The sequence below is a fragment of the Lynx canadensis genome, chromosome F1 (assembly GCF_007474595.2).
Source record: "Lynx canadensis isolate LIC74 chromosome F1, mLynCan4.pri.v2, whole genome shotgun sequence".
NCBI lineage: Eukaryota > Metazoa > Chordata > Mammalia > Carnivora > Felidae > Lynx > Lynx canadensis.
The window spans coordinates 12,213,940-12,227,212 of record NC_044319.2 but is presented as its reverse complement, the minus strand read 5'-3'; the positions used below and the strand labels follow the sequence as shown (position 1 = coordinate 12,227,212).

The window sequence follows — 13,273 nt, the reverse complement described above, 5'->3', positions numbered from 1 at the left end:
TCACAGAACCGTGAATAAATACAGCAGTAGCTGTTTTAATCCACTAGATTTTGGGTGGTCTGTTACAGACCAAGAGGTACTCCTGACATACTGCACAAAACCAACTTATCTCTTTATGCTGAAGCTATGTATGCAATTTTTGCCCTGATATTACTGTTTTTCAAACTCTGGGTGGTAGAATTATGAGGTAGCAATCAGCAATTCTTTAAAAATGTAACATGTAAAACAGGTTATTATTTTATGTATAATAAATGAACGTGCATACATACACATTTAGAGACATGTACATATATAACTAGATGTGTTCTGGGAAGAAATGCAAACTTCATTTCCTACTGAGCTAATGCTTTAAACACTCTAAAAACTACTGCCTCAAAATCTAAATTATTTTACAAGGTATACAGTTGCACAACTTTCTTGGAAAAATCATGTATGGCGAACACTGACAATACACAAATCTATGTTAAGGCATCACATGGCAATTTTATAAGTTCTAAAAGTTAGAAGGCTAAAAACTTATCAGGTAGTGTTTAATTTTTTTTATACATAATAAGATACCACGAATCATTCGAAACAACGTTTCGGTACCATTCGGTTCGGTAACTGAATGGATATGCAGTTTAGTCAATATATGTCATATACTAAGTAGGAAGTTTTCTTCACTTACCTATCACCATATTCAAAATATCATCATTGTCATCTAATAAAGGGTCCATGCAAACCATATCCAGTAGTTCCATTAGCTGCTTTTGAAGAGAATAGGCCTCCTTGAAAAGAGCCTGGAGAAGGTCTGAAACTAGGTGTAAATGCCCAGAATAGACAGATTCGCTATCCTGATCACAAATAAAAATAAAAGAAACAGCAAATCACGAAAAGCTCAAGAGCCAAATATACTTTAACTCATTCTATCAGAGCTCATAACTTTAGTGCTTTTTACTGAACCACGTATTTATTCGTTAAACAAATGACCATTCATTATGAACAGTGTACTTCAAGAGATGCAGGCACACATAAAATAGGATTTTTTCTTAAACGTTTATTCATTTTTGAGAGAGTGCGAGCGAGGGAGGGGCAGAGAGAGAGGGAGACACAGAATCCGAAGCAGGCTCCAGGCTCTGAGCTGTCAGCACAGAGTCCAACGCAGGGCTCCAACTCATGGATCGCAAGATCATGACCCGAGCTGAAGTCGGACGCTTAACCAACTGAACCACCCAGGTGCCCCTAAAATAGGATTTCTGACTTCTGAGACCTTGCAAATATAAAAAAAACTAAAAGGGAGATACACAACATTCGGTCAGGTGCAGACTTTTAGCCCTGTCACCAAAGAGAAGTGTTAGTTAAACTAGCGATTTTTATTCACCGGACCATACCAGTATCAAAACTGCCTGAGACCCACAAATTGTAGGCCAGCTTTGGTGCTTTAAAGCTGCCTCAGGAATGTAGAGATGGACTGAAAAAGGGCTGGTGTCCTTTCAGAGGCACCCAATCACTAAGGAATTCATCTCATCCACCAATGCCATGACAGAACAATTTCAGGATTCCTGTGATTCAACACAAATCCATCTCTCTTCTTTCTTTATAGTAAGGAAATAGAATAAAACAACAAACATAAAACCGCAAAAGCCCATTTTTAATCACTTCCTTATAACCACTTATTTTGAAGCAAATATTTACATACGGGCATACTTCAGAAATATTGCAGGTTCAGTTCCAAACTACTGCAATAAAATGAGTTAAATAAAGTTTTTGGTTTCCCAGTGGATATAAAAATTATGTTTACACTACACTGTAGTCTATTAAGTGTGAAATAGCATTATGTCCAAAAAAACAATGTATGTACCTTAATCAAAAATTATTTATTGCTAAAAAATGCTAACCATCATCAGAGCTTTCAGCAAGTTATAATCACTAATCACAGATCACCATAACAAATATAATAATGAAAATGTTTGAAATATTGGAAAAATTACCAGAATGTGACACAGAGACACGAAACAAGCAAATGTTGGAAAAATGGCACCAACAGACTGGCTAAACATAGGGTTGTCACAAGCCTCCAATTTGCAAAAATGCGCACTATTTGCAACGTGCAATAAAACAAAGTGTGCCTGTTCGTGGTTCTTTGTTCTATGGAAAAGTTTATTCCAATAATAGAGGCTAATATGTAAAATCTTACGTACAAACACTATTTTCTTCAGCCCTTTTGCCTGTGGATTCTAGGCCATTTAAAGTACACTTACACTCATTACTCACCTTACAATGTACAAATGTACTTTTGATTACATGTAGGACTGAGGAAGGAAGACTATGAATATTTTCTAGAATGATGGACTCCTGTGTGGCACAGATATGCTGAACACATCCTGTAAGAGCTGCTAAGAGCTGCACCATTGTCTGGAAATAAGGGAAGAGGTTTCATTCAGTTATGTTTTTATGCACAAACATATAAAGGTATCAGACGATACGCTGGGTACTAGGGATACAGCAGTGAACACAATGGACACTCTGTTCCTTCTGTCATTGAACTTCAATCTATCAGAACTACGTTATCGGGACAACTAGCTAGCCATTTGGTTAAAAAACGAAAGTTGGAATACTAAGCCACACATCAAAGCATATGGTAAGTGTTCTCCATATACACTTGGAAATTACAGGTAGGGCATGCTATCTTGATTATTTGCTGTCTTATACACGTTTGATGTTTACTCAGCATGAAACTGTATTAAAAAATTCAAAATTTATTTTTTTCCATTTGTATCTTTAATTCTATAAGTTTAATTCCAGCACTGGACCACTACACAAAGGATATATCACTTAATTAATATCAGTACAAAAATTCTTACACTGTTTAAGCTCCTCCTCTATACCCTTTCTAATATATTTGACATACTTGTAAAATATTCCTTAGAGTGGTCTGGATTTCTAAATTATGGCTTGACAGTCCTCTGGCTTGACTGGTTAACTCATACATCATATCATCAAATGATTTCACAGTCTGTGAAAACAAAGCACATTATAAATAGGAGTAACAGAAAACACAAGAAAGGGAAAGACGTATTTTTTAAAGTGAAAAAAATGACAGACAATTTTTCATTACTAACAGCCATGGGATATTATCTAGCTTAACAACTGCACTTATTAAAGTAAAAATATATGTTTTTATATATATAAAGTATTCATATGACGTAATCTCTCTAAAAAAGCCTCAGACAGAAATTTATTTACTTTCCATTTCTGTGGTTTGAATCTATTTAATAACATCCATTAAAGGTAAGTATTCCTCTACACGGTAAAAGTTGATGGTCTTAACCAATCAACACCTATATGGGTATTTACAAGGGTATTTTCTGCTAGTGATGATGAATTGGTGAACTACTTGTTCGCTTGTATTCTAAGCAGTTCCTCTTTTTGAGCAACTCAAAATACCATTCCTGGGTTAGGGCTACAGTACGTGACCTCAGAACTAAGTTTTTTGGTCTGTGAGAAGTTAGCTATCCTAAGATCTTAATACTCACAATTTAAATGGTCTAAACATTGCAAGAATAACAACACAATGTAATTAAAGAGGATGTTATTTCCCAAAGGCAAGTTAACACTCAACATCCTTATTTTAATCTATATAACAGCTGGATCTTTTTCTGGTGGCCAAGAACAAATTCTAAGAAACTTTTAGATAGAGAACAATCAAGTGAATATGAGTAACAGGAATTTTGATGATTATCTGCTTCAAAGGTAAATTTAGAAAACCATTCTAATAAGAGATAAGGTACCATTCAAAAAATGTTTAATTTTGGAACCAAAATACCTTTAATTTCCTAAGTTAAAAAAAAAGAAAATTGCCTGTGCTTTTCAAAGAAAAAGTACACTATATCTATATCTATAACTATATCTATATCTAAAAGGTAATAATGTAGATGGTGAACTTAGTGTTTTCTCTTGGTTATTCTAAGCCTTCCTGAATAAAATTTGGCTCCATTTTTCTAGGCAATAAAATTTAACAATTATTAATAAACTCTACAGAGAAGATACTTAGATAACTTCATCATTCATCCCCAAATTTTCACAGAATAGCTTTATTTTTTTATTTGACCTGCACACAATAAAGCAGCTTCATTCATAATTGCCCAAAGTTGGAAGCACCCAAGATGACTTTTAATATGTGAATGAATAAGCAAACCAAGGTACATGCAGGCAATGTAGGCTATCTTGCATTCTGTCGAACACAACTGCAATCTGGCCTCGTGATATTTTAGGAATATTCTCGTTTAATTCAGAGTAAGCGTGTTTTTGGAGCCTCAGATCAACATCCATTTTCCGGCCATCGGTCCTCAAGTTAAATTGCTGGCACCAGCTCCGCAATGTGTCCCAACATACTTTATTAACTGGAGACAAACTGGTTGGCAAGGGAAGGATCGATGTATTACAACAGCTATGTTTTGGATAAGGCTTGAATTGTTCACTCATTTGAGGATGACAAACTTTATCGTTTGTCCCAGGCACCTCCATGCCAACTTCTGAGGTTGAAGAAACACTTGGCTCCATTTGATGTTCTTCCTTAGGTTCCTCATTAACTGGAAGCAACGTGAGCACCACAGTTTCTCCCTCTAATGCCTCCTCAGATATATTCTGCTCGTTGTTTTCATAAATTGAGTATGCCATTTCCAGGGATACTCGGGGAAGGCCTCACTGAATAGCTTTAAAATACAAGAGTGTTTAAAGTAGCTACAAATAATATAAATTCAATTAATGAAAGATCTATACTATTTGAAAATAGAAGTTTTTAATCACCTAATGATCACCCTAACACCATGTTCTCCCATGAGATCTATTTCTTACTACCTTATTTGTATTTCAAATATGTGTGATACATTTGGAAAAATGGAGCCACAGTTAAGAATAAATTATCTAAAATTGAGGCTAGATATAAACAGCCTTTATAACATGTACATTGATTAAAATAATAATAGTACTATACCTTTGGCAACACTTGTGAGAAGAAAGTCTGTTCCAATGTCAGGTGGTTCATATGAGGTAAAAACATTTCCACGATAATTTTTAGAATTTCTATAAAGTGAAATAGCAACATATTTTGTAAGAAAATTAAGTTGTGTCAGCCAACAAAGATCACTGCTCCTTCCCCAAATCCAAGAATCTGTAAGTACCAGAACTTTGTACAGTTTCAAAATGCCACATTCTACGTAGAGAAACTATTAAGTAGTTGAAATAATAACACAAAAACAAAAACTCAAAAAAACAAAAAAACAACCCTGTATGTCCAGCCACTGAGGACCACTTAATGGATGTGCATACATCTACTGAATAGGATTTGGTATCTTTAAATTATTAAAAATAAATAAAATTATACTCAGGATAAAAAGTAATTATTACTTTAAAAAATTAAACCCAACAGGCTACATAGATTGAAAATCATAAATATTCCACAACCAAGTGAAATGTAAATAAGCTAACTCAAAATAAATGAGTAAACTGTGGAGTCTAGACTTTAATTCATCCCTTCTCCCAGCTAAATAAGTAAATAAGCCAACTAAGATTAAGAACAGAGATGAAGATGAGAAAGTCACCCTGAAAGCAGACCGCAAATTATGTTTTATATAAGTCTGAACAGTGTCACAACAAACATTTAAAATTTACAACGTGCTTCTTACATGTGCATTATCAACAGATTTGGTATCCACCCAAAATAGAATTTAAATAATTTGAAGGAATTGGTCATTTTAAGTAACTGAAATTTACAGAGGCTGGAGCACTACAAGAAGAAGACATTTGAAGGGAATATGAAACTGTTATTGAGATACATACGACTCAGACCTTAATGACATCAAGGTAAATCAAACAATTAAGATAATTTTACTTACGAATATGCTCGATCCAATTGTCAGAATGCTGATACATAGAGTAAAAAAATTAAGGAAGATACGAGCATCACAGTAATAGAATATTCACTACTAAGAATCAATCTAAAAAGTAGCCTTCTTGAAGTTTAAGCAATGATCAGTAAGAAATTGAAATTAGACTCAAACTGAAATTAGACTGGCTTAATTTTGCTCTTAAAAATGTAATGTTATTAGGTAAATAAACTACAATATAATGAATATATCCAAGGAAATATTTTCAAAATTGCTCAGGGATAAAACTGTCTTTTCCAAGTACGTGTAGTCGACATACCTTTGACAGATGAGGAACAATACTATACTAATCCATAGGCTTCTGGTTTCTAACACAGGAAAGAAATTTCTTCTCCTGAGCACCTCTCCAGCACTTTATTTGCACCTGTCTAAAGCCACTCAACACGTTCTACCTTCTTTTCATATTACTTGTGGACCTATCTTACCAACCTGATCAGTCTGAGATTCTTTTGCACACAGCAGATGCTTACAAATAAGTGACCAAAAATTACTCTATGTTCATTACAAAAGTTAACAATAATCGCATTATGAACTGTACACTTATAACCCTCAAGAATTGTTGGAAATGTTTTACTGCGTAATAATAATTAAAGAATATGTCAGCAAAAAAAATGAATAAAGTATAATCCCATCACACTAATACAAGAATGGATTCTTCTGACACCTTACTTTGCATATATGGATTTTACCGCAGCAATCAAAATGAGGCATAACTCATTTTAAATCTTTCTTGCTTCAACGTTTGCTTTGAGTGATATAGAGCGAGCAGGGGAGGGACAGAGAGAGAGGGAGACAGAGAATCCAAGCAGGCACTGTGAGCGCAGAGCCAGAGGTGGGGTTCAAATGCACAAACCACAAGATCATGACCCCAGCTGGAACCAAGAGTCAGATGCTCCACCGACTGAGCCACCCAGGCACCCCCTAACTCATTTTAGTTCGGTAGTGTTGGATTTGTTTTATGGAAAAATTTCAGCAAAGGTCCAAAAGGTTCTAGCCTCTTCCAAAATTAAACATAAGTTATGCTTACCTGGACATGCAAGTAAAGACTGGAAAATAAATGTCAAACGCAAAACATGAAAATAATTAGGTTTGGGTGATGGGACTATAGATTAAAAACTTAACTTTCATTTGTTGAAAAGTGTTAAAAACTGGGGCGCCTGGGTGGCTCAGTCGGTTGAGCATCCGACTTCGGCTCAGGTCATGATCTCACGGTCCATGAGTTCAAGCCCTGCATCAGGCTCTGTGCTGACAGCTCGGAGCCCGGAGCCTGCTTCCGATTCTGTGTCTCCCTCTCTCTCTGACCCTCCCCATTCATGCTATGTCTCTCTCTGTCTCAAAAATAAACAAACATTAAAAAAAATTTTTAATAAAAAAAAAGAAGTGTTGAAAACTGGGGGAAGAACAAACAGGTTTAGGTTCTTTTGAACATTAAGTTTGAGATGCAAAACCAAGTGGGAATGTTGACTTTCAATTACTGATGTCATCCATAAACCTGAGGGGGAAAAGAGGAGCCGTGTTCCTTATCTTTGTTCCCCCAAAGCATAACACCCTGGCGGGGTATGTGTTATGTGCCCAGTAGATGTTCTGGGGTGGGAGGATGGCTATATTTCCCAAGTCAACATCCTTGAGGATGGCAATGCACAATGACTAAGAAAGATCTTTGGTACCTAAGTGGGATTTTGCCACTGCCTATGTGAATGACTTCTGCGTAACGGTAATACATTACATTTGGCTTTAGTTGTAAAAAATTATTTGAGACTCTCTAAAGTGAAGCCCATTTTTTTCTTTTCAGTGTGGCTTTATGTTGAAGGTGAGCTCAAAGATGTTAAAAAAAAAAAAAAAAGATTACCTTTCAACACGGAGGGTTAGGATTCCAGGCGCCATTTACAACCGCAGGACGACTACAAAACAGTATGCACCTGCACAAGGGAGGCATTAACTAATTCGAACCCGGCAGATGAAAGCCAATTACAAAAGGAAGCAACTCCTAACCAGCAATAATGGAACAGAGTTCTGAGAAGAAGAGTAACATTTTTAATGACTGGAACTCTGCATCATGGCAGAACTACATCTTTTAATTCTCCTAATACTGGGAAAGGTATTCCGATGCCCCATCCATTCGAGAGACAGGAGGTCAGAGTATCTACCTCTTAGGGAGTCAGCGCTCACCTTACAGCTCAGGTCTGAGCACTTGCCCTCCCCCCCCCTCCCCCGGTTACCCCAAGGAAAGGTATTTACATTTAATTACACGTGACGAGCAGAGAAAAACCCAAAGGCACAAACGCCCGGAAAAAAACCCGCCACATCCACTGCCAAAATCATCGGGTCCACTGCGAGCCCTTCCAGTGCCGGAGGGAGGCGTGCCTTCGGCCTGGGCAGCCCCGGTCCCCTGGGCTCCCCCTCCTTCACTCATCTCTCCAATCGACGAGGAAAGGAGAGGGTTCAGGCCGCAGGAACACAACACGGCCCGGCGGCGAACGTGACGAGGCCGGAGAAAGGCTGGAAGGGCTGCCCCACACCCCATTCCAGGTGGAGGTGACAAAGGATATAAGAAGCCGGGGCAGGACAGACGGCAGTTCCCGGCGGCATAGCTCCTGCGACCAGCTACTTAACTCTTCCAGCCGGACGGCGCTCGCCGCGACCGCGCGTTCCTGCGACATCTTTCGCCCAGGAACACGCCTTCAAACCCGTCCCGCCAACGCCAAGACCGGAAACCGCCGCCGTCCCGGCGGGCCTTGCGAGCTCTCCGCCGGCACCAGGACCATAGAGAGGAGGCGGGTTGCTGCCGTTCCGCGGTGAGCTCGGGCCGCGCCCGGCCGGGTACAGAGCCGGGCTTGTCTGGCCCGCGGAGGACTCGACTCACAGGTGCCCGCTCTCGGTCCCGAGGGTCTGCGCCGCGAGCTGGGCCCTTCCTGGGCGGCGAGCGTTCTCAGGGCTGCGGTGCCGGAAACGTTGCACTGAGGCGCTTTGGGGAGGTGAGGGCGGAAGCCCCCAGATTTGCTGGCGTCTGTCCCCCGGGGGCGTGGAGACAGCGCACCTGCGGCGGGGGTGGCCGTGGGCCCTGCAGCCAGAAATGAATCCAAGCCTCAGGGCGCGGTGGGGTCGAAACAGGCACCTTTTTACCCGCTTCGCGGGGCAGCCCGACTTTGTACATCTTGTGTTAAGGGGGACAGAGACCCCCCGCCTGCCGGAGTTGTCCAAATTGAAGCGGATGGTGTATAAAGTACCCAGCGCGGTAGATACCGTGAGGGGGCTCAGTACGTTGCTTCCACTTTCGAGGGGCCTCTCCGGTCAGTGCCCTTACTTTGTGTTTCTCTACCACCAAACGAATCTTTACTGAGTACTCCAAAATTCTCCTACTCCCGTACACCCAGGGCTGCTGGTGCTTGCTAAATGTTTGTAGGCGGGGGTCATTTGGGGGAATTGACACACACCAGAGCCTCCCTGTGCGCGTTCTTATAAGGGATGCTCATTTGCCAAAATCAAATCTTGAAGACCTGTTACTTGAAACAGTTACAGACTGAAGTGAAGAGATTCTGGCGGCTTAGGAGGTAAACATGTTTGGGCAAGGTCATGATTAAGTGGAAGACTTAATCAGGCGTGTCATTTCCTGCCCGAGAATTTTGGACTTTTTTTCCCCCCTAGTTGTTGATCTGTTGTCCTTTAGTTTTTACAGGTATTCTCTTCTCCATTTTTTGGACCCTGAAGGGTTTGTGTCTGTGTTTTCAAACCTTTTTAAATATTTATTTATTTATTTATTTATTCATTCATTCATTCATTCATTCATTCATTTATGAGAGAGACAGCATGCGAGCCGCGGAGGGGCAGAGAGAGAGGGAGACACAGAATCCGAAGTAGGCTTCAGGCTCCCAGCTGTCAGCACAGAGCCTCACACGGGGCTGGATGTCAGGCATGGTGAAATCATGACCTGAGCTGAAGTTGGATGCTTAACCACTGAGCCATCCGGGCACCCCTGTGTTTCCAAATCATTTTGTCTCCCTCACCGTTCACAGCTTTTACAGCAAAAGCAGCTGTATGGTGGAAAGGGGGCTGTTTAATGTTAAATTTTAGCGAAATATGGCATTTTACCTTTTCTTAGTCTTTTTGTTTGTTCATTTTAAAGTGAGCAAGCTCTATGTGTGGCTTGAACCCAAGACCCCAATGTCAAGAGTCACGTGCTCTATGGACTGAGCCAGCCAGGCACTCCTCATTTTACTTTTTAATTTTCTTTTTTTTCTGCAGACCTAATTCAAAAGAAGAGCAGAGATCTCTAAGAAGTCATTTGGAAACACCTCTAAATATTTGTAACTGTGTATAAGCAGCTAAAGAAAACTTAACCCACAGCAAAACTAATTGAATAATTGAGGCAGGTTTATGTATGTGTCATCAGTTCTATCCAGAAGCTGAAGAATCTTCCTTTGAATTTAAGGATTGTGTACATTTAGTGACAGAATGACTTTTCAATTTAATTTCACTATAGAAAACAATCTGGAAAATGAATTAACACCCGTTGGACATGGAGTTTTGGCCCTGGATTCCTCCAAAGAGTCTTCAGTCTCAGAAAGTAAAAAAGATAGGGACAAAAAATGTTCTACCGAACAGTTTGACTTGCCTCAGGATCATGTGTTGGAACATAAGCCAGTGGGAAATGCAGCTCCCTCTCAAGACACAGAGAACTCACTCAGCGCAGCTAACAGTTCAAGTAACTTAGAGCCATGTGAAAAACATCCCTGCATGAGAGTTGCCAAGGAGCATGCTGTGCCCGAAGATTTCAAGAAAGTGTTAGAAAATAAAGTCATAGAAAGGTTACCAGGTCTCCCCCATGTTAACGTATCGGTAGTGAAAACCGTCTTGTTGAGAGAGAACTGCCCTGGAGAAAACATAGTTTCGCAAAGTTGTTCTTCTCACTCTGATCTGATTACAGGTGTTTATGAAGGAGGCTTAAAAATCTGGGAATGTACCTTTGACCTGCTGGCTTATTGCAAAAAGGCCCAAGTGAAATTTGCTGGGAAAAAAGTGTTGGATCTTGGCTGTGGAGCAGGGTTGCTGGGTATAAGTGCATTCAAGGGAGGGGCCAAAGAAATTCATTTTCAAGATTACAACAGTATGGTGATTGATGAAGTAACCTTACCTAATGTAGTGGCTAACTCTACTTTGGAAGAAGAAGGAAATGATGTCAGCGAACCAGATGTGAAAAGATGCAGGAAATCCAAAGTAGCACAAGAATTATGTAAATGCCGGTTCTTTTCAGGGGAGTGGTCTGAGTTTTGTAAGCTTGTACTAAGTAGTGAAGAATTCTTTGAAAAATATGATCTCATTCTTACCTCAGAAACCATTTACAACCCAGATTACTATGGTTCTTTGCACCAGACATTCCTCAGATTATTAGATAAAAACGGACGGGTGCTTTTGGCCAGCAAAGCACATTATTTTGGTGTAGGTGGAGGGATTCATCTCTTTCAGAAATTTGTAGAAGAAAGGAATGTATTTGAGACTAGAACACTCGAAATAATTGAAGAAGGACTAAAGAGACACCTAATTGAAATGACTTTTAAGTAACCCAGTTAATATCCACTGAGTGTCCTAAGTGAAATAAAGAGAATGATCAAAAACTTGTCTTGAATGTTTGATTTCTGCTTCGCTATTATTTTTTCTGAAAGTATATTTGTTTGCTTATCCAAGTAATATACCAGCAATCTACTAACTATAGTCACTAAGTGAGACAAGAAATAGTGTCCCGAGCATTTGATGAGATCTAGGAGGTTATTTCGTGGGAAAGTTTTCTGTCCCCACCTTCATTCTATTTGACCTTTCTACCACCTTTCACGTTACATAAATTTGTTTTCAGAGAAAACTGACACTTCTTATTTCAAGTTTGAGTTTCTTCCCAGGCTTCATTAGTGTCTGTTTACATGAAGTGCCTGGTCAGATCACCATGCCCTTCATTCTAAGGGCATACATACACATCACCAAATGCTAGTGGACCTAAACATGAGACTGAAGGCCTTAGGTAACTAGGAAGAAGTTTTTGTTTTGTTTTTATATTCATTTATCTCATATAATAACAATGCTGAGCAGTTTAATTCACACTAAGGTGGAGGAAATAAAGGGAATCACGGTAGTATTAAAGTGACACAGAAAACTAAAAAAAAAAAAATTTTTAAAGACAAAAGATCACAAGTTGATGACCAAAACTTTCACCTTAAAACAGAAAAAGAAGGGGCGCCTGGGTGGCTTAGCCGGTTAAGCGTCCGACTTCATCTCATGGTTTGTGAGTTGGAGCCCTGCATCGGGCTCTGTGCTGTCAGCTTGGAGCCTGGAGCCTGCTTTGAATTCTGTCTCCGTCTGTCTCTGCCCCTCCCCCACTTGTTCTCTGTCTCTGTCTCTCAAAAACAAATGCAAAAAAAAATTTTTAAGAAAACAAAAAGAAGAGCAAACTAAACCCAACAGAGGCAGAAAGAAGGAACTAAAGATTAGAACAGAGATAAGTAGAGAATAGAAACACAATAGGAAAAAATCAACAAAGCCAAAAGTGGGGTCTTTGAAAAGATCAACACACCGGATAAATCTTGAGCTAGACCAATCAACAAAAAGAAGTCTCAAATTATTAAAATCCATGATGAAAGAGGGGATATTACTAAGGACCTTATAGTAATGAAACATTTTTTAAAGAAATTACACAAGATCTAACTAAACGAAAAGACACTGTGCTCAGGGTTGGGAGACATACTATTGTTAATTCCCCAAATTGACCAATTCAATACAGTCCCTAACAAACCCTCACCACACACACTTACCAACTTTTGTTATCTCTTGTCTTTTTCTTGATAGCTGCTCTAACATCCATGCATTTGAAAAGCATCTTACAACCTTAAAAGGCATAAAAACAAATATTGAAATATATTGAACTTAGAGGGGCACCTGGGTGGCTCAGTTGGTTAAGTGTCTGACTTTAGCGCAGGTCAAGGTCAAGATCTCACAGTTTGTGAGTTTGAGCCCCGCATCTGGCTCTCTGTTGTCAGCACTGAGCCTGCTTCAGATCCTCTGTCCCCTTCTCTCTCTACCCCTTCCCCCCACCACTTGCTTGCTCTCTCTCTCAAAAATAAACATTAAAAAAAAAGGGGGGGGGTGCCTGAATCGCTCAGTCAGTTAGGTGTCTGACTTCGGCTCAGGTCATGATCTCCAACTTGTGGTTCAAGCCCCATGTCAGGCTCTGTGCTGACAGCTCAGAGCCCAGAGACTGCTTTGGATTCTGTGTCTCCCTCTCTCTCTGCCCCTCCCTTGCTCACACTCTCTCTCTCTCTCTCTCTCTCTCAAAAAAATAAATAAATAAACATTAAGAAAAA

The 13,273-nt window shown here is 39.7% G+C and overlaps 2 protein-coding genes across 14 annotated transcripts in view; one reads left to right on the top strand and one right to left on the bottom strand.

Annotated features, from left to right (window-relative positions):
- CF1H1orf112 (chromosome F1 C1orf112 homolog) overlaps positions 1 to 13,273 on the bottom strand; it is an 82,845-nt gene that overhangs the window by 39,736 nt on the left and 29,836 nt on the right. For 6 of the 11 annotated variants that reach the window (XR_004343104.1, XR_004343103.1, XM_032591757.1 and 3 more), the window contains 5 exons: positions 12,725 to 12,797; positions 4,976 to 5,064; positions 2,891 to 2,995; positions 2,254 to 2,394; positions 668 to 833 (listed from right to left, as the gene is read on the bottom strand). Coding sequence is in view for 9 of the 11 variants with exons in the window: in XM_032591757.1 (XP_032447648.1) it covers positions 668 to 833; positions 2,254 to 2,394; positions 2,891 to 2,995; positions 4,976 to 5,064; positions 12,725 to 12,797 (574 nt within the window). In the remaining 2 variants the exon portion in view is untranslated. Of the gene's footprint in view, positions 1 to 667; positions 834 to 2,253; positions 2,395 to 2,890; positions 2,996 to 4,975; positions 5,065 to 5,876; positions 5,917 to 7,776; positions 7,847 to 8,165; positions 8,255 to 8,476; positions 8,605 to 12,724; positions 12,801 to 13,273 lie in introns of those variants that run through there. The other 5 variants (XM_030303486.2, XM_030303487.1, XM_030303483.2 and 2 more) reach the window with 5 other exon arrangements.
- Positions 8,676 to 11,539, top strand: METTL18 (methyltransferase like 18). Of its 3 annotated transcripts, none has more exons than XM_030303506.2 (2): positions 8,676 to 8,792; positions 10,170 to 11,539. In XM_030303506.2, the coding sequence occupies exon 2, from the start codon at positions 10,380 to 10,382 to the stop codon at positions 11,484 to 11,486; it is 1,107 nt and encodes a 368-aa protein (XP_030159366.1). In that variant the 5' UTR covers positions 8,676 to 8,792; positions 10,170 to 10,379; the 3' UTR covers positions 11,487 to 11,539. The 3 variants fall into 3 exon arrangements, with proteins under 3 accessions (XP_030159366.1, XP_032447652.1, XP_030159367.1); XM_032591761.1 differs by having other exon boundaries at positions 8,750 to 9,217; XM_030303507.1 differs by lacking the exon at positions 8,676 to 8,792 and adding an exon at positions 8,879 to 8,902.